Source organism: Salvelinus namaycush, chromosome 21, assembly GCF_016432855.1.
Source record: "Salvelinus namaycush isolate Seneca chromosome 21, SaNama_1.0, whole genome shotgun sequence".
In the NCBI taxonomy this organism is placed as follows: Eukaryota; Metazoa; Chordata; class Actinopteri; order Salmoniformes; family Salmonidae; genus Salvelinus; species Salvelinus namaycush.
In genome coordinates this window covers 11483786-11511224 of record NC_052327.1, presented here as the reverse complement: position 1 = coordinate 11511224, position 27439 = coordinate 11483786, and the positions used below count along the sequence as shown (strand labels likewise).

The 27439-nt window shown below is 41.5% G+C and overlaps 1 protein-coding gene across 1 annotated transcript in view; it reads right to left on the bottom strand.

Moving 5' to 3' along the window:
• Positions 1-286: 286 nt before the first annotated feature.
• Positions 287-27439, bottom strand: part of LOC120066612 (GRAM domain-containing protein 2A) — a 64256-nt gene continuing 37103 nt past the window's right edge. Inside the window, exons 4-12 of the mRNA XM_039018037.1 lie at positions 26245-26317; positions 24870-24973; positions 16912-17010; positions 10917-10988; positions 10181-10243; positions 8345-8525; positions 4999-5092; positions 4245-4352; positions 287-1902 (exon numbers count right to left, since the gene is read on the bottom strand). Coding sequence (XP_038873965.1) covers positions 1899-1902; positions 4245-4352; positions 4999-5092; positions 8345-8525; positions 10181-10243; positions 10917-10988; positions 16912-17010; positions 24870-24973; positions 26245-26317 — 798 coding nt within the window. The 3' untranslated portion in view covers positions 287-1898. The remainder of the gene's footprint in view (positions 1903-4244; positions 4353-4998; positions 5093-8344; positions 8526-10180; positions 10244-10916; positions 10989-16911; positions 17011-24869; positions 24974-26244; positions 26318-27439) is intronic.

The following is a 27439-nucleotide window of genomic DNA, read 5'->3' as shown; positions in this document are numbered from 1 at the left end:
ACATACATTTAACCCTCCGATACATAAAAAGGGAGTGGACATTTCATCACTGTGTTTACCATAGCCTCTCCCAACTAAACTAACATCCCACACACTTGTAATAAAGTAACCCCTGCACGGTAAAAAGGCTGTAGGTCAGTAGGGGGAAGACCTAGTGTTGATGTTCCTCCATTATTTCTTCCAGATGTTTCCATTTCCAGTGTTGGGATCCAGTTATATGAGGTGGAAGGTCGCAAGAGGCACGGGCAAAGACGTGTGTGCACAAGAGGTCAAAGTTCACAAGAGGCACAGGCAAGGAAGGCTGTTTATTAGTCACTGCTGTCTCACAGTTACGCATGGCACTGCTGTGACTCCAGCCCTACTGCAAGACAGGGTCGTGTTCATTAGGGCACGATTGGACAAATCCAAGTAGTTCATTTCAAATCAGTCCCCCCCCCCATTTTGTGCAAAATGAACACGACCCAAGTCAGAAATACGTCAGTGAACAAACACCCACACCGACTCACTAAAAACAACATGCCTTTCTGACTCAGTACAAAATTGCACACAAATAAATACATACAGGCTCTAGTAGTAAATACACTCTAGTCTACACAATTCTCTCTGCCCAGCCTCGGATACGCTTTAAAAGGTGCACCTAGTAGCTGAAGTGGAGGCCATATTTTTCCACACCATGGATTACATAAATACATAATCTCCTATGAAATGCATGATTAGGTTTCAAGTACTGTACAATCTCTATAGTACACACCTCCACATGGAACATTAAAGAACAAGTGAACAGCAACGACATTCACTGTCAACCTGCGTCTCTCACAATACCTTCACTGCTTTACTCTGCGTTAGTCCCACTCCATCGATAACATCCATGCAACAGTGTCACAGACAATGGCTTTACAATTCAGTCAATATCTAGTATTACATTACATGCAGGCATCGTTTGTCAGGTGGAGAAGCTGCACGCTACCTTGAGATAGTCCTAGCCACTTGTTAAGTTGCACACACAATGTTGAAGACACTCATACACACATAAACACGCACCCACACTGACACACACACGCGCACCTTTCACCTCATGACTTGTCGACCTCACCTGACACACACGGTACCATGTTTTCAGTTTGCATGGCAAGACCGCTATAATTCAGCCGTAACTCTAGCATATCATCTCACAATTCTGACAGACAGATAAAGTTCTAATAATGTCTATTGAAATAGTTTCTTCATTAGGGTACAGGAGAGTTCGTGCCTTAGTGACCGTGCTCAGTAAACATTGCCGGGTGGGCTGCGGTGGGAACTGTTTGACCAGGTCAGGTTGAGTTCCTGATCAGAATGGAATGCCTTGTCTTCAGTCTCTCTGGCAGCAACTCTCCACAAAAGTGTACACAAAAAGTGTTCCTGTTGAAAAAGTCTCTGGAAAAAAAAGACTCTAGTCTCTGAAATCCTGAATGCGAAAGTGTCTGATCAGTCGAGTGGAATTGTAATTCCTTGGCAGTAAAATAAGGACATTGAGGTCAAAGGTCAAAATCAGGTGAACTTGGTTGGCATGGCCCTATTGACATCTACCGGTACTCTGTAGTCCTCTACTTCCAATCCTCCTCCATTCTCCTCATTCCATCCTAGTCTCTTGTCCGAGGGGTCCATAGTCTTTCTAGGGAATGACAAGAGGATTATTGACTCACTGGCACCACCTACTAGGCTGTCTGTTTAAGTGCAGTTTTTGCTTCAGGTCTTGGCTTTTCTCAAGTCATTGTCTTCTCATTGAACCAGCAGGGCACTCCTCCACACCTACATGGTGGTACAGGTAAATAAACCGAGTCTCTGTTTGCCCAATCATCAGGAGAACCTCCGTGACTGACAGGACATCTGTCCAATGGGGACGCAGCATACAGCAAGTGTTACCTGGGAGGAGACAAACATGCACGTTGGCATAGCAATAACACTATCTGATCTTGAAGTGGGAATATAATGTTATATATAGTAAAATATGACTATGCAGCAAATATGACTTATCAAAGCATTCAGCACTCTTGAGATAGGAAATGAGCAAAGGGACTGGGGGACAAAGATTAGTTTTCCGTCTTCTGGGTACATTGACTTCAAATACAAAACCTAGGAGGTTCATGGTTCTCACCCCCTGCCATAGACTTACACAGTAATTATGACGACTTCGAGAGGACGTTCTTCAATCTATCAAAAGCTCTTGCAGTATGAATTAACAACTTGTCCATCCAAGGATAAGAGAATGAATCTAGTACTGAAAGCATAAGCTACAGCTAGTTAGCACTGCAGTGCATAAAGTGTGGTGAGTAGTCGACTCACAGACAGAGAAAGACAATAGGTGAACAGTTTTCAACAAATTAATTTCTTGAAAAATTAAGGAAAGCAGCAGCGAGAGAGAGAGAGAGTTACTAGTTTACCTTTCACTAACCTAATGTGGCAGGCGTAGAAAGACGCCTGAGCGGAGTTCCCACTTCCGTTTTTCAGGGGAAACAGAAGTTAGGTTGCAAATACTGTATCCCTGAAAAACGTATGTTAGCATTTTCTGGTGACGCCAGGAGAAGAAGCATAGTTTACCTTTCACATACTTAGCTAATGCAGCTAATTTAGCCTATTCAACAACCTGAATCAAACAGAGAGGAATTGTATCTATGTTAGCTAGCTGGCTAAGGCTATCCAACACTGCAACTCTTCCAAGTCAAGGTAAGCTTTTGGGTTGTATTTATTCCACTGATTCTGTCGCAAAACATTTCTGAACGAAGGGACCTAGGGCTGGGCGGCATACCATATTTGACTATATACCGGTATTGATGCACGTACCAGTTTGGGTTTTTACTTTACCTTGTATTACGGTATTTCAATGTATGGTTTGTTTAATGTGTTACACCACTCCACCGCGTGTAATGACAGTTTTTTATAGTTTACTCATTTTGCTACTTGAGTCGTCTCTCTCCCGCTCTCCTTCCACACACGCCAAGCCCCACCCCCTGTCACCCAAGGAGAGCGCTCTACCACGAGTCACAGCCACTTCACTTGCTGTGACTGTCTGCATGGTCAATGCTGCAGATGCAACAAGATGGTGACAGCGGTGCTGCTTTCTACTTCGCTTCTTAACATGCTGTAAATCCACAAGCCTTCTATGATGACACTATTAGTTTGTGCATCTTACTGTCTGCAAACAACTAGTTTGTCTTTTCTTAGCAAGTTGTGGCTAAAATAAATTGTATTAGCCACTAATGCTCATCGATAGTTAGCTGGCTAAATGTGCTTAGTCAGAGCAAATGTAGCTAGCTAGCTAGCTAGAAAATACAGCCTGATACCAGTGCTGGTGTAGGCCTAGATCAGCATGTCTTTTGTGCAACTCTATATTCTAAATCAGAGAGAAATAGGTAAAACATTAATATTTTAGCTACATCAGTAGATACCTATAATGTAACCTCTAATTAGGGTCCAGTGGGAAACACTGACCAACACTTTGGTTCCAACACGGTTAAAATAACCCCTCCCTGGATTTTTCATTCGTTGTCATGTCAAACAACACTGTATCCAATATATTCCAACTTTTGGATGAAGTTTGATTGAACAGTATAAAACAATCAGAATGTAGAAATCCCCATTAAAAACATTTCAAATGTATGTGTTGCCGCCACCCTAGGGTTATGCATTACTCATGAACCATATTTAGAACTTGTATTATTCAAAAACCTAAAATACCGTCATATCGTAATAAATTGAACAAATATCGTGATATGATATTTTGGCCATATTGCATAGCCCTAGAGGGACCAACCTGAATTTGTCCAATAGAAGCTCTCCTTTTAGTTGCAACGGTTTGGACTAATGATGATACTCCAGATCAGCTAGATGCAAGGTGGTATTGAATGTGTGTCACTGTCTGTCACCTTGATTACTCCAGTTTGTCTCTCGACCTGCGTTATAAACTCATTTGTAGGCTAGGTTGTAGCAACCTCATGATGGGTATAGGGCAAATTCGAGTATCATGTAGTAGCCTAAACCTATCGATGTTACATTGAACTGGGTGAATGGAATATGAATGACAGGTATCCAATATGCTGTAATAGAAATAAGGCTAAGCTCACTCATCTTGAATGGCACCGACTGCCACTGCTGTGTATGTGTGTTCAGTGTGTGTGTGTGTATAAGTGTGTGCCCATGCCTTTATGTGTGTGTGTTTGTGTGTGGTCTCGTGTGTGTTTGTGTGTGTGCCCATGCGTGTCCCTCACCTCTCTCTCATGTGCACTGTCGGGTGTGTATTGAGGAAGGACAGCTGCTGCTCCAGACTACACACACGGAAGGCCAGGTAGCAGGAGGACATGATGAGCAGAATGATACTGAGGGAGACAGGAGACATACACTTTCACCACACAATTACCACATTGTTTTCCACACGTGTACACTGACAGCTATAATAAAAGGCCTATGGATCATTATGTGAGTGACGTGCCATGAGCTTCAACATAGTTTTTCCCCCCAAGCATGCTATAAAATTCATAAAAATCTTAACAGCCATGAAAAATAACAGTGTAATGCCATTTACAAAAAAGACAAATGTCTCATGTAAAGAGATGCAAATGTAATATGTACAATAAGTGTAATATGAACTGGTCAGAATTACTATGACCAGCAGGTGGCAGTATGACAGCAAGGGAGAATCGCAATTGCATCGCCTTTGTCGTCACTCCCTGTGTTTGTCAATACCCATGGGAAGAGAAGGTCAGAGGGGGGGACCTCTGACCTTCTCATCCAATGGGTTTTGAGAAGCAGATGAGGAGCGGTGACACCAGGAAAGAAGGCAATGCAATTTATATTCTTCCTAAGTGTATAGTATTAGGACATTAGCCCTGTGTGTGATGTGAGTGCATTGTGGTCCGTCCGAAGCCTGGTCCCAGATCTGTTTGGGCTGCCTTGCCAACTCCTATGGTGATTGTCACGCCACGAGAACACAAACAGCACCTGGTTAGTTTGTCCAGTACTCACAGAAGGATGAAGAACTTGAGCAGCTGGTACTCCATGTGGCCCAGCTCTGGCACTGGCTCTGTCAGGAGGATCTTCTCTGTCTCCAGACTCCGCTCTGCACACAACACAACAGACCAAAATGGGTTAGCGTTAGTGTTGAGCAATTGCTTCTCTATAGACAACACCACAAGAGAGAGCAATGCTAACTAGCGTTAGCATTAAGCTATTCTGTCTCTAGAGACGAGTTGGCTGACAACGTCACAAAAAATGATGCGCGCACATCGATGAGGCAGAAGGCCGTTTGGCGTTGTGATTCTGAATGGTCAGATAGCTAGCAACAATGACAAGACGCTACCATGTGGGGAGTCGTAGGTGGCTTGTTACAGCTAGTTGTATCTTGTTATTGATACCATGTCTTGTTTTGCTAATATGGTCAAAGAATTGCTAGCTAGCTAACCAACAACTGTAACAATATATTTGAGAGACAACAAGTGCTCACATATGTATTTATGTTTTCAATAAACATTGCGCAAGTGCCGGTTTTGTTGCCAAACAACCAACCCGTCTATAGACAACACACCACAGCATAATGGCCTTAGTGTTATCATTGAGCTTTTCTTTCTCTATAGACCACACAGTCAACACAGCGCTGAGTATGTGGGTGGCTAACAGCTAAGCGCCACTGCCTGTCTCCTATCCCAAGTCTGACACCAATGCAGCAGGAATTACACTTGAAGGCAGACACGTTGGAGAAACTCAGGGGGTCCATTTACAACCTTACTTATTTACAACCTTACTTAGCCTACACAAGACCCTTTAAACCATAATCGTTGCTTTGAAGTGGTGCTTCCACATAGAAAGTAACAATACTAGTCTTGGAGCTAGTTTTACAGTAGGATATATTTTGTACATTTGTATGTGTTGATTGTGCTAACATTTCATTCTAGTCATCTTTTTTAACAGGGTTGGCCTCTACAGGGTCTTGTTCATTATGTCACGCTATGGAAATTGTTTCAAAATGTTTTGCAACGGCAAACAGAAAATGGGCATTTCTTATTGGACAAGTCAAGGTAGTCCCTCCATTTTTCAGTCCACTTTCTTCCATTTGGTGCCTAATGAACAGGACCCTGCTAAAAACTCCACACAGCAGGGCTTTTAATGATCTGAGAGAAGGTACAATTATGTATGAAAGGAGCGGTCTGTGTTTTTCCCGCCACTCTGAGGGCACCTCTCCTACTTCTAGAACTACAGGCATGCCATAACCAGAGATACAACCAGAGATACTGGAAATAATGATGAGATGCTTGTGTCTTCGCCCTAACAATGGGATTTGTTGTCCACAGAGCGGAACAGTGGGCTGTCAAGCTCCCGCCTATTCCTGTCTTTGGATTGATGGATACATCTCGTTATGTGAATACTTTTTTGAACTCTTCGATGAGGGGTGTTGACGTCAACCGCCTGTATTCAATGGAGAGTGAGATGCTAAGCTAGCCTCATGAATATGTACAGAACGTCTCGAATTTAAACAGGGACAACTCCGATGTCAAGTGTTTTTTTCTCAAAGTTGCCGGGATGTCACGTGCATCACACTTATATCAGTACACTCGTAACAACCCAAGCATGATGTTCCTTCTATTAGAGTAAATATGCCTCACGTATCAAAATAGCAATAAAGGTTTATCTTGACTAAATTTGACAATCTCATTGCCCCCCATACAAAAACTCCTCACTGGCTTAATAATTAATGCTATAATCCTGCTATCCTACACATTTTGCCATGGGGCGGAGAGAAGACTTTGCTATTTTATAACTCATTTCAAGCAATTCTTCTCATTTTGCCACGGGGCGGAGAATTTTTTTTCTTCAGTTTTACAGCTAATTTGCTGCAATTCTACACATTTTGCCATAGGGTGGAGGCAAACGTTTGCAGTTTTTTCTATCTAAACTGCTTACTAGAAGTTTAAATAGCTGGCCACTAGACTCATTTACCAATCTGCTGATGCACAACCAAATTTCGAAATTGCACTTTGTGTACTCTATTACTCTAACTCTCAAGGAAAAGTATGTTGAGTTCCAAAAAAAATAAAAAAAATAATTTTATTAATTGGTCCGCGGGCCTAAAAAAAAGGGGTGGGGGGCACCAGTTGCCCATCCCTGCTCTAGTCAGTAGAAGAAAAAAAAAAAAAGTTGAGCTCATACAAAAATCAAGAGTTCAGGTAGTTTATTGGAGAACGTACGTGGCTCTATGCACGCTGGTTAAAAAAGACTATCAGCTGGGTAATTAGTAGCCATAGATCCCTACTTATCAGTGTGTGAGTCAATAGCGTGTGACTTTTGGCCCAAAAGGTGACTCCAATGGCTACATTAGCAACAGCTTGCGTGTGGAGGAAGGAAGAGATATCAGCTAATAGTCCTCTTTTCTGTCAAGAATTATCTCGGTACCCGTCTGTCATGAGAGACTATGTCAGGCATAGAGGACCAAAACAGAGCCTAGCTTACATTTAAATGTTAGTCATTAAGTATGTATTATTTAGTCATTTAGCTAAGTTAGCCTGTTTCTGTTTTAGTTAGCTTGTCGTTGCCCGTCTTGCCAAGGGTATGTTGTTGGATAAATAAAACAAATCAGTCAGTCAGGCACCCATGCAAGCTACAACTGAGCCGGGTCTATTCAGAGCCTGCCACCGCTGTGTGTGTGTGTGTGTGGGGGGGGGAGTGAGAGGGAAAGAAACATGACAGGCTGTTTGTGAGAGTGCTGACAGTGTGATGGATGAAAGGTTGCCTCTGGATCAGATTACAATCATCCCAATCCTAAACTAGGCCATAAAATGGCTGGAAAATATCTGACCTTGGACCAGTGGTTAGGTTATTGTCCACTGTTTTAGGATACCTGCTGTATGATTTAGGCTTTGAGCTCAGACCTGACAGAGGTCCTAAAACATGTTCACCATTTGTAGGACTTGACAACAGCAACCCTCCAGTTGCCTGCTCACTTCATTTTAGATTTTCCCCATAAGACCCGGGATTCAAAGTTTCGAACTGGCAACCCTCTTGTCGCCGGTTTACCTCTCTAACCTCTAGGTGAAAGCAACATCGAGGGTTTGAGGGCCACATAAGGGTTGAAAAATTCAAAAGGAAGGTTGTGAATACTTTTGTTTGGACTGATTTGTTTGTCAAAATCTATTTGTGGACTGGAAAAAGGGCAGTTATTACCAAATAAATAGGTCCATTATAATTTCTACATACTTTCTATCAGGTTTTAGGCGTTTATGTGCAGCCTGGAGTAATTCTTTTATCCAAAATAATCCTTTCCAACCCAAGAAATTACTACCTGTCGCCCCATGATGATTAATGATTGAGCGGGGCTTACCTTTGATCTTACTCTTCAATGTCAGTGGAACCTCAGTGGGTAGGTAGGGGGTGTCCACTGCACTCAGGCTGCTGGTGGAGTTCCCCAGGAGGTCTGGGAGAGAGGAGGACACGGACGGAATGGACGGCTTTCTCCTCCACTTCAACATTGGAGGGAAGTCATTGACCACAGGGAACTCATCCTGAATGAGGGAGGAGAGGAGCAAGGGGAAGAGAGGAGAGGCCCGGCAGAGGAAGAGAGGAGATGGAGTTGAGAGAGGCTGAAATGAAAAGGTATCTTTAATTAAGTTTAGGTGATATAATCACAATGTTTTGGTTGACACGTTAGGGATTGTATTGCCTAAGCTTTATTAAATGATCACGTTTGGGAGCAGCGAAACACTGAGTGGGCATTCTCTTTTTCTATATATTGGCCTTATTTTTTTCCCCAGCGGCTGTTATTAATTTGGATATGCGTTAAAAATGAATTGTAACCTACCATTATGCCAGTAAGTAAAAAGATCAAGAGGAGAAAAGGCAAGAAGGGCAGTTCCAGTTTGAGGTCCCTTTTAAGCACTCACATCACTGAGTGGATTATTATTGCTTTAGCTCTAAAAAACATTTGACTTTCGCCTGAGTAAAATACCAGCACGCTAAGCTTCTTAACCCATGATGACGTCAACAATCACAAAAGGGTCTACTAAAGGATTAAAAACAGCAGCAAAAAAACAGCAGTTTGAGGCACTCTGCTTATCTTATTCTTAAGAGGACTTACAATTTACAAGGAAGGCCAGAAGCATGCTTCAGTGTATATACACCGAACAAAAATATGTTTCATGAGCTGAAATAAAAAATCCCAGACATTTTCCATATGCACAAAAAGCTCATCGATCGACATTTTTTGGCACAAATTTGTTTACATCCCTGTTAGTGAGCATTTCTCCTTTGCCAAGATAATCCATCCACCTGAAAGGTGTGGCATATAAATAATCTGATTAAACAACATGATCATTACACAGGTGCACCTTGTGCTGGGGACAATAAAAGGCCACAGGTGTCTCAAGTTGAGGGAGCGTGCAATTGGCATGCTGATTGCAGGAATGTCCACCAGAGCGGTTGCCAGAGAATTTAATGTTAATTTCTCTACCATAAACTGCCTCCATTGTCGAAATCCATAGATTAGGGCCTAATGAACGTATTTCAATTGACTGATTTCCTTATACAGTGTGAACTGTAACTCAGTAAAATCTTAGAAATGATTGCATGTTGCGTTTATATTTTTGTTCAGTATAGTAGTGCAATTTACTACTACGAGTTACGTTGAGTAATGTGTAGGGGCATATTCAAAACACTTAAAGTAGCACTCCAGTCTCTGTGCAGTAGTGTCTACAAAAACCTATTTTGCGCAAACATTTTTTTTACCATAAAGTGTGTGTACTTTACTGTGCTCATACTTGGGATATTGCTTTCCAACAGTAAAAGTTCAAAAATAGATGTCTTTAACAAATGCCTAACTCTGACTTGCATAATGCTAATGCTACACCCCATCTATCTCTTTGACCCTACACACACTTAAAGTACAGGGATTCTGTAAATTGCACATTGCCAAGTTCAATTTATGGTCTTTGGCAGCTGGTCAACAGTAGCAGATGGATCTAGACTGTTGTGTAAAGCAGGGTTGGTTGCACCACAACTGTATCCTGGGTAAGGGTCTGTGTTTGATCTCTTGCTAACTCCTTGTCACTCATGCCATGAAGTGTTTGTAAGAGACCAGAAACCGCTTGGCACCCAGGCTACCATATCTATCCTACTGTACTGCACCCAGAGTAGTGTAGTTTAGTGTACTGGCTGGGCTTACCATAGATAGTGAGCTAGGCTCCTCCAAGTACTGCTTCAGGCTAAGGCTTTTCTTCCCATTCACCTAAGGAGGAAAATAAGGTTACATTGTAACTACAGTAATTATTAGTTCTCTATTGTGTAACTACACTACAGTATTGATATCCACGATATCTGCTCAATCTTACAGACCATAGATGAGGTAAAGAGGTCAATGGATCTCGACCAAAACAATGGAAATGCCATGGAAACGGGTGGGGGGAAAGATCCTGAATCGCCTCATTAACCCCAAGCAATATTAGCCCATTCAAGCTATTGTTTATGTGTATTTCACACTATGTTGAGGTAAAAATCGGTGTATAATGCTTGTGTGGATGTCAACCCCAATACATGTACATTACAGTAAAAAAAGTCTGACTGCCACCAACAATTTCTGTATGCTAGCTATGCCATCAGCTTATACGAACGGGAGCTAGCATTTAGCAACCACTTTTTCTAAACCTGAAAAGGGACAACTTTCTAAATGTTATGCACTGAAAACAGCCAAATGTATCCAAATGGGACTTTAGTAACCACATTGTGGGCCTGTTACAATACAGCAATCATGATGGATTTGGAAAATATCAACTTGGTTAGTGTGCGCCAATCCGGCAAACTTCTTCTCTCCCCCAAGGTTTGCGTTCCATTGACCTTTTTACCGCATCTATTGGTATACTAAAGTCCCTTTGATAATGGCATATTGTGAGGTTATTTCGCACCTGAAGGTGTGTACAGATCCTCCTGAGGACATCGTAGACACTGTCTCGGGACAGCAAGGACACAAACACATACTGCAAGAGAGAACAAAACACTTGTGTAAAAAAAAAAAAAACACTTGAGCTCCACTATCTTTAATGGTCTATTACAGCAGATGTGAAGACGCACAGGTTATCAACAAAGTTAGATTTCTCACTTGTCAACTGACATCTTTATGACATGCAATGACTGAGTAGCTTCAGCCAATTCAGCTGTGCACTAGATAAACAAAACAGACAATAGGTGTATAGTAAGTGTTACCCATTCATTTTTTGCTTAGACCACTATTCCCAAAACACTATTCCCATTGAAGTTATCTGAGAGCTGTCTCTCCCACTCAGCTTCTTTAATTCATGAAAGACAAAACAAAGCCAGGTGGCAGCCAGCAGCTTTAGCCGTCATCACTAAGGATCATAAAACCCCATAAAAGGCGTTTGCTGTGTCAGGAGCCCTGTTACATCACACCACTAACTTGTACAAGAACGAGAACAGACTACTGAGTTACCGTTTGAAACAGAACACAAGCACCCTGATCGCTGTACATTCCTTTTTATGATCAAATGTTTATATTTATAATAATAACTGTTGGCAAACAAGAATACAGATACACAGAATGAAGTTACAACCTCCCCAACTCAATCCCACCACACCGAGGACCCAATGGATCTAATTAAATAAAGAAAAGCAAACAAAACAAAACAGAATGAAGTTACAATCCCCCCCTCCCCCAACCCCACCCCATTGAGGACCCAATGGATCTAATTAAATAAAGAAAAACAACCAAAACAAAAAAACTCAAAGCAATACATCACGAAGTGATTAAGTAGCAAGAAGCCATTGGGTCGTGTCTTCTTAAGCTCCATGAATGCGAGCTGTAGACTACTCCATATAAATCACATCCAAAAATATTAAGATCCATTGAGTGTGGAGGCTTCCATCATACAGAAATCATTAATGGCCGGCAAGAAGAATGGGCGTCTGACACAGAGATAAATGAAGTACAGAAAAAGCTGTTCATTCCTTTACAAATAAACTACTCATATCCCCAAAGCAAACACCTCTGAAGAACTGTACATCGTCAGCAAGGTGAACATGGATGTGACCTTTGACCTTTCAAGGTCCAATAGCGCCATTTTTATCTCAATATCAAATAATTTCTGAGTAACAATTAAGTACCTTACTGTGATTGTTTTCCATTAAAATAGTAAAAAAGGAACAAAAATAGCTTTGAGCAAAGAGCAATTTCTCAAGCAAGAATTTTGCTAGGACTGTCTGGGAGTGGTCAGTGGGGAGGGGAAAACTAGCTATTATTGGCAGAGAGGTTTGGAACTCTTTCTTATTGGTATATTAACAAATGTAATGCCTGGTCACCAAAACTCCATCCCACAAAAACAGGCTGAAATTTCAGAAGTCCGCGTCTGCGGTGAAAGGTGACAGAGCTAGAGCGGTGTTTGTCAGAGCATGAGACATCCTGAAAATCGGACTTCTCACAAAATCGTCTGTAGTTTCTGAACGGCCTACATACTATTATGATGAGACTCACGAACAAGATGGTGTTCTCCATTTTGCTCTACGACCCCCACAAGCGTTTTGGGATTCGTCTGAAGTCGGCACAGCCGATCTGCCAACTTCTGTCTGCAGTGTCCGAACAGTTTGACCTACACACTATGACCTAGAGGTCGACCGATTAATCGGAACGGACGATTTTTTTTTATATATATATATATATATATATATATATATATATTTTTTTTTTACACTTTTATTTAACTAGGCAAGTCAGTTAAGAACACATTCTTATTTTCAATGACGGCCTAGGAACGGTGGGTTAACTGCCTTGTTCAGGGGCAGAGCGACAGATTTTTACCTTGTTAGCTCGGGGATTCAATCTTGCAACCTTACGGTTAACTAGTCCAACGCTCTAACCACCTGCCTTACATTGCACTCCACGAGGAGCCTGCCTGTTACGCGAATGCAGTGAGAAGCCAAGGTAAGTTGCTAGCTAGCATTAAACGTATCTTATAAAAAACAATCAATCAATCATAATCACTAGTTAACTACACATGGTTGATGATATTACTAGTTTATCTAGCGTGTCCTGCGTTGCACTTAATCGATGCGGTGCGCATTCACGAAAAAGGACTGTCGTTGCTCCAAAGTGTACCTAACCATAAACATCAATGCCTTTCTTAAAATCAATACACAAGTATATATTTTTAAACCTGCATATTTAGTTAATATTGCCTGCTAACATGAATTTCTTTTAACTAGGAAAATTGTGTCACTTCATTGCAAGAGTCAGGGTATATGCAGCAGTTTGGGCCGCCTGGCTTGTTGCGAACTGTGTGAAGACCATTTCTTCCTAACAAAGACAGCGAACTTGTAACGTCCTGACCAGAGTTCTTATGTGTTGTGCTTGTTTTAGTGTTGGTCAGGACGTGAGCTGGGTGGGCATTCTATGTTGTGTGTCTAGTTTGTCTGTTTCTGTGTTCAGCCTAATATGGTTCTCAATCAGAGGCAGCTGTCAATCGTTGTCCCTGATTGAGAATCATATATAGGTGGCTTGTTTTGTGTTGGGGATTTTGTGGGTGGTTGTCTCCTGTGTCAGTGTTTGTGCCACACGGGACTGTGACGGTTAGTACGTTTGTTGTTTTATATTCTTGTCTAGTTTTCATGTCATTAAATTATGGAAACTTACCACGCTGCACATTGGTCCTCCGATCCTTCTCGCCTCTCCTCGTCCGATGAGGAGGACGACTTAAACTGCCGTTACAGAACTTCGCCAAACGGGGAATGATTTAACAAAAGCACATTTGTGAAAAAAGCACAATCGTTGCAAGACTGTACCTAATCATAAACATCAATGCCTTTCTTAAAATCAATACACAGAAGTATATATTTTTAAACCTGCATATTTAACTAAAAGAAATCCAGGTTAGCAGGCAATATTAGCCAGGTGAAATTGTGTCACTTCTCTTGCGTTCATTGCACGCAGAGTCAGGGTATTTGCAACAGTTTGGGCCGCCTGGCTCGCTGCGAACTAATTTGCCAGAATTGTACGTAATTATGACATAACATTGAAGGTTGTGCAATGTAACAGGAATATTTAGACTTATGGATGCCACCCGTTAGATAAAATACGGAACGGTTCCGTATTTCACTGAAAGAAAAAACGTCTTGTTTTTGAGATGATAGTTTCCGGATTCGACCATATTAATGACCTAAGGCTCGTATTTCTGTGTGTTATTATGTTATAATTAAGTCTATGATTTGATAGAGCAGTCTGACTGAGCGATGGTAGGCACCAGCAGGCTCGTAAGCATTCATTCAAACAGCACTTTTGTGCGTTTTGCCAGCAGCTAAGCATTGCGCTGTTTATGACTTCAAGCCTATCAACTCCCGAGATTAGGCTGGTGTAACCGATGTGAAATGGCTAGCTAGTTAGCGGGGTGCGCGCTAATAGCGTTTCAAACATCACTCGCTCTGAGACTTAGAGTAGTTGTTCCCCTTGCTCTGCATGGGTAACGCTGCTTCGAGGGTGGCTGTTGTCGATGTGTTCCTGGTTCGAGCCCAGGTAGGAGCGAGGAGAGGGACGGAAGCTATTTGGTTACACTGGCAATACTAAAGTGCCTATAAGAACATCCAATAGTCAAAGGTATATGAAATACAAATCGTATAGAGAGAAATAGTCCTATAATTCCTATAATAACTACAACCTAAAACTTCTTACCTGGGAATATTGAAGACTCATGTTAAAAGGAACCACCAGCTTTCATATGTTCTCATGTTCTGAGCAAGGAACTTAAACGTTAGCTTTCTTACATGGCACATATTCTACTTTTACTTTCTTCTCCAACACTTTGTTTTTGCATTATTTAAACCAAATTGAACATGTTTCATTACTTATTTGAAGCTAAATTGATTTTATTGATGTATTATATTAAGTTAAAATAAGTGTTCATTCAGTATTGTTGTATTGTCATTATTACAAATATATATATTTTTTAAATCGACCGATTAATCGGTATCGGCTTTTTTGGTCCTCCAATAATCAGTATCGGTATCGGCGTTGAAAAATCATAATCGGTCGACCTCTACACAGGCCTCACAAGACTCGTCTGAAGGTCACCCGGTACCAGTAAAAGAAAATTATGGAAGTACAGTACAAGTCAAAAGTTTGGACACCCCAACTCATTCAAGGGTCATTTCTACATTGTAGAATAATAGTGAAGACATCAACACTACGCAATAACACATATGGAATCACGCAGTAAACAAAAAAGTGTTAAACAAATCAAAATATATTTCAGATTTTAGATTCTTCAAAGTAGCCACCCTTTGCCTTGATGACAGCTTTGCAAACTCTTGGCATTCGCTCAACCAGCTTTATGAGGTAGTCACCTGGAATGCATTTCAATTAACAGGTGTGCCTTGTTAAAAGTTCATTTGTGGAGTTTCTTTCCTTCTTAATGCGTTTGAGCCAATCAGTTGTGTTGTGACAAGGTAGGGTTGGTATAGAGAAGATAGCCCTATTTGGTGAAAGACCAAGTCCATATTATGGCAAGCAATTTGACCATGAAGGCCTGATTCATGCAGTCTCCTCTGAACAGTTGATGTTGAGGTGTGTCTGTTGCTTGAACTCTGAATAATTTATTTGGGCTGGTAACTCTAATGAACTTATCCTCTGCAGCAGAGGTAACTCTGGGTCTTCCTTTCATGTGGCGGTCCTCATGAGAGACAGTTTCATCATAGCTCTTGATGTTTTTAGCGACAGCACGTGAAGAAACTTTCAAAGTTCTTGAAATGTTCCGCATTGACTGACCATGTCTTAAAGTAATGATGGACTGTCATTTTTCTTTGCTTATTTGAGCTGTTCTTGCTATAATATGGATTTGGTCTTTACCAGATAGGGCCAAATACAATTTTTCCATTAAATAATTTTTGTATATATTTATTTTGATACTTCAAGGGGTCTTCAAATTCAAAATCAAATAGCTAAATGATCCTCGGTATGACCTTAAAACACCATCCCGGAGTCACCTCTTCACTGTTGACTTTGAGACTGGTGTTTTGCGGGTACTATTTAATGAAGCTGCCAGTTGAGGACTTGTGAGGCATCTGTTTCTCGAACTAGACACTAATGTACTTGTCCTCTTGCTCAGTTGTGCACCGGGACCTCCCCCTCCTCTTTCTATTCTGGCTAGAGACAGTTTGCGCTGTTCTGTGAAGGGAGTAGTACACAGCGTTGTACGAGATCTTCAGTTTCTTGGCAATTTCTCGCATGGAATAGCCTTCATTTCGCAGAACAAGAATAGACTGACGAGTTTCAGAAGAAAGTTCTTTGTTTCTGGCCATTTTGAGCCTGTAATCGAACCCACAAATATTGATGCTCCAGATACTCAACTAGTCTAAAGGCCAGTTTTATTGCTTCTTTGATCAAGACAACAGTTTTCAGCTGTGCTAACATAATTGCAAAAGGGTTTTCTAATGATCAATTAGCCTTTTAAAATTATAAACTTGGATTAGCTAACACAACGTGCTATTGGAACACAGGAGTGATGGTTACTGATAATGGGCCTCTGTACGCCTATGTAGATATTCCATTAAAAAAAATCTGCCTAGTCATTTACAACATTAACAATGTCTACACTGTATTTCTGATCAATTTGATGTTATTTTAAATGGACCGAAAATGTGCTGTTCTTTCAAAAACAAGGACATTTCTAAGTGACCCCAAACTTTTGAACGGTAGTTTATATACAGTATATATATTTTAATAAATATTTGTTTATACTGTTTGGACATAGGCGTCCCGAAAAAACACTTACCCGGCCTGCTCAAGACTCTTCTATGAAGAAAAAACTCTTAAAGTGTTAAGGTTAACACCTAGATAATGCTAGCTGTCTGTGAGTGGTAGAGCCATATTGCATTGTGCTGCTGTACTATGCTGAGCCATACCTTCTGGCTGGTGTCCACAGTGATGGCCAACCCGTTAGGTACTAGGCCTGCTGTCCTGTGTTTCTTCACCAGCCGTACTGACACCACCGGAATGGCCACCTGTAGAGGAAAAGCAAACATGGTTAGCACCTGCACTTCATAATAGCATAGCATCCCTTTACTCCCGCAGCACTAGGAGAGCCAAGAGCGTCATGTTGACTAAAAACAAGTTAACTTTTTAAATGACTCTGCCATTTTTAAAGTCCCCCCCTGTCCTTCACATTTCCTAAAAAATACTTTACCCCAAAAAATACTTGAATTCGCAACACTCAAAGCACAGTGATCTATTTAACTCAAAAACCATAGCGGCCGTCAACGGACTTTCTTATCTAACAATAATATTTGTGTCAATATCGCAAAATGTACTAACTAATAAACCTGTTGTCGTATTTGCGTGGCTATTGTCATCAAGCAGAAACCGGAAACGGTATTCTGTCATTTAAAATGGTATATATTTGGGGCAGAAAAGTGATGATGTCAAGGTGATTGAAATAAGTAAACAGCAGATATATGTTTGGTGTTGTCGATGTTTGATGCTGTGAAACTTGTGGATTCGTTCTCAGATTAGCAAGTCATGTCATTTAACTTGGTTGGTACAGGTGAGAGCATCAGCGGTGTAGCTCGAATAATTGCTCTCTGTCTCTTTGAAATAGTTACAGCCTTTAGCTGTATATACTGTAATTAGCTAACTAGCTGGCTGTTTTGTTTTGAAGAGGAACATGGAGGAAGAGCATGTGAAAAAGGGACAGGAGGAGGGAGAGGGAGAGGAGGAAGCAGAGGTAGAGGAGGAACCAGAGTGAGAGAAGGAGGAAGAGGGAGAGCAAACCCGAGGGGAGCCTACGTTTCCATGGAGTTTGTCTGCCTGAAGTCACAACATTCACCCTTGTACCACACAGCATGTGCCTAAAGTGAAAGGCAGGGGGTTTGGAGTTGTTTTTAAAAGTGGGAGAAACGGCTATCTCTTCCAGACCTTATAATGGATTACAACAAGAAAATGAGGAGTGTGGTTGACCATCTTGACCAAATGAGAAGCTATTACAGTGTTGGATCCACAGGCAAAAAATGGTGGAAGAATATGTTTTGGGGACCCTGCAAAGGCCCCTTCCCAGAAACCGCAGGCGCTGGTCCCTGAAGGCATTCAAAATGCAGCTTGTGCATTCACTTTGTGATATGACTACAGTGGAAGGAAGAGGGGAGCCAAGAGGGTGGCACCAGGGCGTGTGAACCGAGTTGTATCTCATCATTTAAAAGCAGGTGAAGTTTGAAGGGCTTTTTACTTTTTAAAATTGTCTCTGAACAGTTGTTTTGTATCTTGTCTCTACCTAATACTTGTTGCATTCACTGAATTTTTGTCAAAGTAGGCTACTATTTCTACATTTTGTGTCCAGCCTGGTCTGTACTAAATCTTACTGAGAGAGGTTATCTGCATTTTGAAATAGTCTCTGGATAGTTGTTTGCATTTTTACAGAAGTAGGAATAGTTGTTAATCAAATAGCTTACTTTGTGTGGGTTTTGAAATAGTTTCTGAATATTGTCCTCTGGTCACATTTTTTATATATTTTTAAATATGTATATGTAAATAATATGTATAAGTATAATATATTATACTTGGTACATTTTGAAGGAGCAATTTAGTCAAATTTACTACAATTTAAACACTCTAGGGATTTTTGTTGGGTTGTGTGTTAATCGTTTTTTGATAGTGAGCGTCTTTACACAATTGACAAAATGAGTCTTATTCCTATAGACATGAATGTGGTGTAATACTAAATAAGAGGTTGTGCTCTTTAAAACTAAGGTAACTTGTAATTGTCATTTGTTCTTTGTTTTTGAGCTGTGTCTGTTTGTTTGAAATGTGTGAGAAAATTTGGATTTTTTTGAAAATTCTCAATAATCTACAGCAGCATTCTAGAATTCTATTGGGGCCACACACACACAAACACACATCATCATCATGACACTATACTATATATATATTGTTTTATGAAGCCCTTAGTGGCCAGATTGTTTCCCAGTTCATAATGTTCATCAGACTGATGGATAATCAGACAGGAGAGAGTACACAAAAAAGACGTTGATGAATATGTTCATAGATGGGTCAGATTATAAACATAAAGGCTATATAGGGTACACACTTCAATACCCATGGTCAGATGACTTTTCATAGATGGTAAGAGGTCAAAGTATGTGGTACAGAGTTCGCCAATCTTAGCTGATTAGTTACGGAGCTGGGACAGATTCCAAATGAATTGCATCGGTAGAAACACAACAAAACAAGCAACTTGCTAGCTGGCTATGTAAACAAATATCACTGCAACTCAATATCATATGAGCTCAACTGCGCGGGCATCTACCTTAACGTGACAGGTAAGCTGTCAAATAGTAGGACAAGTAGGCAATGTATATAGCCTATGAATATCTGTATCTAGCAAACATGACAAACCATGACATAAACCCAACAGATAAATGCGAATTACTCTAATCTCAATTTTGATGGCGAGTTAGCTGGTTGTCTGTAAGGCTAGCTAGTGAAAGTGACAGCTGAGGTTGACGCTTACCAAATTTACCGCCACACACAACTTTTCTTGCCTGACAGACTAGCTGGCTAGCTAGCTATAGCAAGCCGCTTGAGCCGTTTCCATATCAATTACATCAGTAGAAACAAGACTTAACAACAAATTAGTTAGCTGACTATATACAGCTAAACCACGCCACTGCCCCTTGTGCCCCCTACTGCTGGTCAGGTGTATTCATTTGAAGGATCGGTATGATGTGTAATTAATAGATTGTTTAAATGTGAAATTAATATGGTTGATTTTTAAGGTTAGGGAGAATTTTAGGATGTCAATATAAATTAATGTATTTATAGTTGTTTGTAATTTTGGCATTCTCTTTCCCAACAGTCTTGAAGGAGTTCCCACATATGCTGAACACTTATTGCCTGCTTTCCTTCACTCTGCGGTCCAACTTATCCCAAACCATCTAAATCGGTTTGAGGTCAGGTGATTGTGGAGGCCAGGTCATCTGATGTAGCACTCAATCACTCTGTTTCTTGGTCAAATAGCTCTTACACAGCCTGGAGGTGTGTTCGGTCATTGTCCTGTTGAAAAACAAATGATAGTCCCACTAAGCGCAAACCAGATGGGATGGCGTATCACTGCAGAATGCTGTGGTAGCCATGCTGGTTAAGTGTGCCTTGAATTCTAAATAAATCACAAGACAGTGTCACCAGCAAAGCACCCCCACACCATCACACCTCCTCCTCCATGCTTCACGGTGGGAACAACACATGCAGAGATCATCCGTTCCCCTACTCTGTGTCGCGCAAAGACACGGCAGTTGGAACCAAAAATCTCATCAGACCAAAGGACAGATTTCCACCGGTCTAATCAAATCAACTCATATTTGTCAAATCAAATTGTATTTGTCACATGCGCTGAATACAACAGGTGTACACCTTACAGTAAAATGCTTACTTACAAGCCCTTAACCAACAATGCAGTTGAGAAAACACCTAAACAAAGTAAGCGATAAAAATAGCAAATAATTAATGAGCAGCAGTAACATAACAATAGCGGGGCTATATACAGGGGGTACCGATACAGAGTTAATGTGCGGGGGCACCAGTGTCGAGGTAATTGAGGTAATATGTACATGTAGGTAGAGTTATTAAAGTGACTATGCATAGATAATAACAGAGAGTAGCAGCAGCATAGAAGGGGGGTGTGGGGGGGAAATGCAAATAGTCTGGGTAGAAATTTGATTAGATGTTCAGGAGTCATTTGGCTTGGGGGTAGAAGCTGTTTAGAAGCCTCTTGGACCAAAACTTCAACCTCCAGTACTGCTTGCCGTGAAGTAGCAGAGAGAACAGTCTATGACTAGGGTGGCTGGAGTCTGACAATTTTTAGGGCCTTCCTTCCTCTGACACCGCCTAGTATAGAGGTCCTGGATGGCAGGAAGCTTGGCCTCGGTGATGTACTGGGCCATACGCACTACCCTCTGTAGTGCCTTGCGGTCGGAGACCGAGCAGTTGCCATACCAGGCAGTGATACAACCAGTCAGGATGCTCTCAATGGTGCAGCTGTAAAACCTTTTGAGGATCTGAGGACCCATGCCAAATATTTTCAGTCTCCTAAGGGGGAATAGGTTTTGTCGTGCCCTCTTCACGGCTGTCTTGGTGTACCATCGATGAGAATGGGGGTGTGCTCGGTCCTCCTTTTCCTGTAGCTCCTTTGTTTTGATCACGTTGAGGGAGAGGTTGTTGTCCTTGCACCACACGGTCAGGTCTCTGACCTCCTCCCTATAGGCTGTCTCATCGTTGTCGGTGATCAGGCCTACCACTGTTGTGTCATTGGCAAACTTAATAATGGTGTTGGAGTTGTGCCTGGCCGTGCAGTCATGAGTGAACAGGGAGTACAGGAGGGGACTGAGCACGCACCCCTGAGGGGCCCAGGTGTGGAGGATCAGCGTGGCAGATGTGTTGTTACCTACCCTTACCACCTGGGGGTGGCCTGTCAACAAGTCCAGGATCCAGTTGCAGAGGGAGGTGATGAGCTTTGAGGGCACTATGGTGTTGAACGCTGAGCTGTAGTCAATGAATAGCATTCTCACATAGGTGTTCCTTTACTCCAGGTGGGAAAGGGCAGTGTGGAGTGCAATAGAGATTGCATCATCTGTGGATCTGTTGGAGCGGTATGCAAATTGAGTGGGTCTAGAGTTTCTGGGATAATGGTGTTGATGTGAGCCATGACCAGCCTTTCAAAGCATTTCATGGTTACAGACGTGAATGCGCTGAATACAACAGGTGTAGACCTTACAGTGAAATAACTACTTACAGGCCCTTAACCAACAATGCAGTTAAGAAAAAAAAAGTTTAAGTATTTACTAAAATAAACTGAAATAAAAAATATATGTCCATTGCTCGTGTTTCTTGGCCCAGGCAAGTCTCTTCTTCTTATTGGTGTCCTTTAGTAGTGGTTTCTTTGGAGCAATTCGACCATGAAGGCCTCCTCTGAACAGTTGATGTTGAGATGTGTCTGTTACTTGAACTCTGAAACATTTATTCGGGCTGCAATCTGAGGTGCAGTTAACTTTAATGAACTTATCCTCTCAGCAGAGGTAACTCTGGGTCTTCCTTTCCTGTGGCAGTCCTCATGAGAGCCAGGTACATCATAGCGCTTGATTGTTTTAGCGACTGCACTTGAAAGAACGTTCAAAGTTCTTGACATTTTCTCCATTTACTGACCTTCATGTCTTAAAGTAATGATGGACTGTCACTTCTCTTTGCTTGTTTGAGCTGTTCTTGCCATTATATGGAATAGGTCTTTTACCAAATAGTGCTATCTTCTGTATACCACCCCTACCTTGTCACAACACAACTGATTGGCTCAAACGCATTAAGAACAAAATAAATTCCACAAATTAACTTTTAACAAGGCACACCTGTTAATTGAACTGCATTCCAGGTGACTACCTCATGAAGCTGGTTGAGAGAATGCCAAGAGTGTGCAAAGCTGTCATCAAGTCAAAGGGTGGCTACTTTGAAGTATCTCAAATATAAAATATATTTTTATTTGTTTAACACTTTTTTTGGTTATTACATGATTCCATATGTGTTATTTCATAGTTTTGATGTCTTCAATATTATTCTACAATGTAGAAAATAGTAAAAATTAAGAATAACCCTTGAATGAGTAGGTGTGTCTGAACTTTTGACTGGTACTGTATATGAAATGTATTTACTAAAATGTTGATGTTCAAAAGACACGTCATTGGCCCGAAGGGGGGTCCAATGAGGCCAGGCTTTTCTAGTGTTAAGCGTAGCATCCCTTCACTCCCTTAGTGATCAGTCAGTCAACAAGGACACATTAAGGTAACTGTCACGCCCTGGCCATAGAGAGGCTTTTATTCGCTATTTTGGTTAGGCCAGGGTGTGACTAGGGTGGGCATTCTAGTTTCTTTATTTAAATGTTTTCTGTTTCTATGTTTTGGCCGGGTATGGTTCTCAATCAGGGACAGCTGTCTATCGTTGTCTCTGATTAGGAATCATACTTAGGCAGCCTGTTTTTCCACCTTAGTTGTGGGTAGTTGACTTTGTTAGTGGCCTGTATAGCCCTAGTAAGCTTCACGTTCGTTTTTTTTTTTGTTTCTTGTTTTTGTTGGTGACATTCAACATTAAAAGAAATGTACGCTCACCATGCTGCACCTTGGTCCGGTCATTTCCACCCTGACGACGTTCGTGACAGTAACATTGTTATTTGCACATTCTCATTGCAATGGCATTATTGCATTATTGTTGCATATTGTTGCATAACATGGACATTATATTCTACCCAATCCATTTATACATGGGGAATCTGAGCCGGATGACTTGCAAACATTTCGAACAAGCATTTTATTCTGTACAGAACAGTGTTTGGGATGCCAGTAGCTTAGTTAAGAGTAGACACACGGCACATGACAAAAATGAGCTGTGTGACCTTTACGCTACATAACTATGCACCCCAATCTTGGGACTTTGTGCCCATTTAAAGAAAGGGGGAGCGGAACGGGTCAAAACAAACAGTGTGAGAAAAGGAACAAATAAAGGTCTATTCCTGCGGGAGTGTACACACAGGGAGTGATTGATAGATGGGTTCAGGGTGAGTTGACACCGTGCTTAATCTTCAGTCACTTCAAATGACTGGCTGGTTAATGGGTCTTTGAGCTTAAAATAGCCTTGTTAGGTTTATGCTTTATCAATTCAATAGAATTCTGTTATTTCACAGGAATACAATACAAATACCCTTTCCTCTTGAAACCATTTTTACACTTGACTGACCAACAATTGTATTATTCAGAACTTATTTTCCCTTTCACAACTACATTTTATGTTGTATTCCGTGATGTCATGGAAAGTAATGATTTGTAAATAAGGAAATTGGTGCTCAACTCAATTTCCCTTTACTGTAAATGGACTCAACATCTTGTAAAACTGTTTGCTGTTCAATAAATAACCTGACTATCATGTCACTTTATTGTACTTATTTCAATACCTACATCAGGCCTTTTCATTTTTCAAGCTCAATTATCTGAACTAGGAAACATAAGTAAATAAGCAGTTTCAATGATGGACTTAATAGAGGGAAACCTGCATGCGGTGCGATTCATTTGAATGTCTTTTGTGTTCAGGTTGTTAAGTGCAGAGGATAAAAGTCTCTATCAGACATCCTTATTCTCTATTTCAAAGAGAGAAACCTTCAGCAATTGAACAGAGAAACATCCATTTATATTGAATGATCTCTAGTCAATGGAAAGTGTGGCGGTAAAAATGAGAACCTGTTATCAACGGGAATGATCAAACCAACAACGCTATATAAACATTGATAGGTATGATGATAAGTCTATTACTTATTTTCAACACAGGTCTTCATATTTGGTGTGTTTGTAAATTAAATCTGGAGTGCCAGAGTGCGCTAGCAAGCTAATGTTGGCTAGCTTGCTAGCTACTTCCAGACACAAATGAGAGAACACCTCACTCTGACCATTTTACTCACCCTACCAGAGCTGGTTAGGCTGTTTTCATGTTATCCAGAGCGTTGGTGACTGTAACTGTGCTGCTGGCAACAATTTAATTACACTTTTTCCCCAACGTTTACTGACACAGGCCATTACAACGGGCGGTGAGCGTTCATAAATTCATCAGTTATTTTGCGCTCTGGCACACTCAAACGAGAGTGCTCTGAAATCGGAGTAGATAGCCAGAGTGAATTTACGAACGCGCCCATTGTTAGAAGAGAGAAGCCATTTTGTGTCAAGGCTGAGGGCAGTTGCAATTCCTTCCCATTGTCGAACTAGGCAGCATCAGCGTAACTGCTAACCAGGGAAGACCCACTGGAGCCAATGATCCACCACATCACCTGTGGCTGTTTGACACTCACCTTGATGTCCTTCCCAAAGAGGTTGGCATAGAAACACAGCCAGTTGCGGGAGATGTAGAGGCGGCCCTGAAGTAGGATGTCTCGGAGAAGAGCGCAGGAATACACTGGGAATGACAGAAAAAAAACACAAATAAGACTGGGAATACCATAGAGATACAGTATAATAATGTTCTATTTCATTCTGTGGGGAATACACACCGCAGAGGGAGAATGCACAGAGCTGGAGACTAGCGTGGGATATATACGAGTTGGCTTCAAAACTACACATTGTGGCAGTGGGATACAGCTGAAGTTTATGGGATTGTAGAACACTGTTGGCTAGTGATGATTTCCTTTAGTATAGAAACACAACTCTACTTGCAATATCATTATGTCATTTTCATTTTCCCGTAAATATGCTCTTCGGGGAATGCATACTAACACGTCAATCTGTAGACGCCAGTAACACAAATTATGCAAGAACCAAAAATAAACTCAATTCTGTTCTAACACAGATTATGAACTAACGTCACAAAATATGAGTCATGACCAAAACACAAACAAACAGTCCAAAATGGCAATGTGTGATTGGAGAGGCTTTTGATCATGGCCTCATTATGGCCCCCGCACCTCTCTGATTCAGAGGGCTTTTGGCTTAAAGGCGGTTGAATGCATTCAGTTGTCCAACTTCCATTTCCAGCTGAATGCAGCAGGCTGGTACAGGGTTCCCCACAGAGAGGAGAAAAGGGAGAGAGGGAGAGTGGTCAAAAGAGAGAGAGAGACGGAAAGAGAGAACAGTAATGGGAGAGGAAGACACTGTGGAGTGGAAAGCAGATGTCTAGGAAGCACTGTGAAGCCTGACGTAAGGAGATGAGGACGTGATTCTAACAGCCAGCTGACAGTGATTTGCAACGAAAAAGGAATTGATTGACTCTGGCTCAAGTCACATAATCCCAAATGAATTTGTAACCTAAAAATACCACTTTGCCGGCTTTTTAGCGACTAGCGAGTTTGACGTGGTTTATGATAGTGTGAATGTCCATATGCGGCAGAAGAAGTAAGGCATTGCAAGTTATATGAATAGCCTACATCTCAACTGTTGTACTGTAGCTGCACAGCCATATCTAGTTTAGTGTCAAGTCAACCCTTGCACATTAGAGTGATGCAAACCTTATTCAAACAAAGTGCAGTTCAGCACTCCCAATTCAAATGGTATTTTCTTGCACTGTATTTGATCTTCCCACAAATTTCATGCACACATTCATCCCAAGCCATCAGATGGCATACCACCTTGTATGAAGCAATGTACTGGGCATGCATTCTAAGTACAAGAGTATTCTAGTATTATAGACTGAGTGTATGATGTGTAGACAGTGTTCAATTTCCCCTGACTTACCTTTCATGAGGATCTCCTCCTTGGGCACGGTCTGGAACAGCTTGTGGTACTGGGAATTGTACTTGCTGACGGTCTGTAAGGGGGAGACAGGGGTGAGACGGGGATAGACGGGTGAGACAAGGGGGAGACAAGGGGGAGGTGGGTGAGGTTCCTTTCAGAAAATGTCCACTCACTGTTTAACTTCTCCCAAACGGAATCTTGTAATAAAGTTGATGGCCATGTGACTATATCACCTAAGCTTTATTAACAGATTATGATTCAGCTCCTGTAATTATTTTGGAAGTGCATAAAACCCCTTCCAATCAATTAGGTTCCTCTCAGCCATGTGATCCTGCCCTGTCCTTTCCCTATGGGGGCTGGAGCTTTGGCATGGTAGCCTACAGGATCATAAACACACACACACACACACACACACATACACACACACACACACACACACACACACAAAAAATGCACTCTTCCGCACACACATTCACACACACGTGCACGCACAAACGCAGGCAAGCGCACAAAAACACACACACCTGTTCCCCTGGTGCTGGTCAATCACTATACACTAGTCCCACACCCTCTCTGTTACACTGTGTTGTTTTATAACTCAGACACACTTCCTATGTCACAATGTGTTCTGACCCAATTGTTTATCCTGCGTAACATCTAACAGTGTTCCCTTCCCTTCTCTGTTCCTCTGTAGTGGTGCCACAGACAATCCCTTCCCCTCTTTGCCTCAACCTGGGTTATAACTTATAATTGTCATGGTTCCACCTGTCACCAGAGGGCGGCAGAGACCGTCCTAGAGACATTAACAACACTCAGGTGTGTCCTATTTACTCATTATGATTTCCCTGTTAAAAGAGGCGTGTTTTCTATTGTCCTTTGCTGAAGCTTGAGTTATGTGCCGTGTGCGTTTGTCGCCTGAGTGAGTTTTCGAGACTTAGTGTTTGTTGGTTTCCCAGCGTTACTGTGATCCTTCTGTTACCGTTTCTCAGTAAACTCTTATGTTCCTACTTAACCACTGATTCCTCATCTGGTCTCTTCTCTGCACCCGGGTCCAACCTCACCATGTCACAATAATAGATAAAGACGGAAACTCCTTTGCTGGAAATGTCTGCGGGTTATATGTCCAAGGGATCGTTTTCGTCAGCCATTCTGAAGGGGAGTGATTTGTTTGAATCAGTTCGATTGCAGGTGTGCG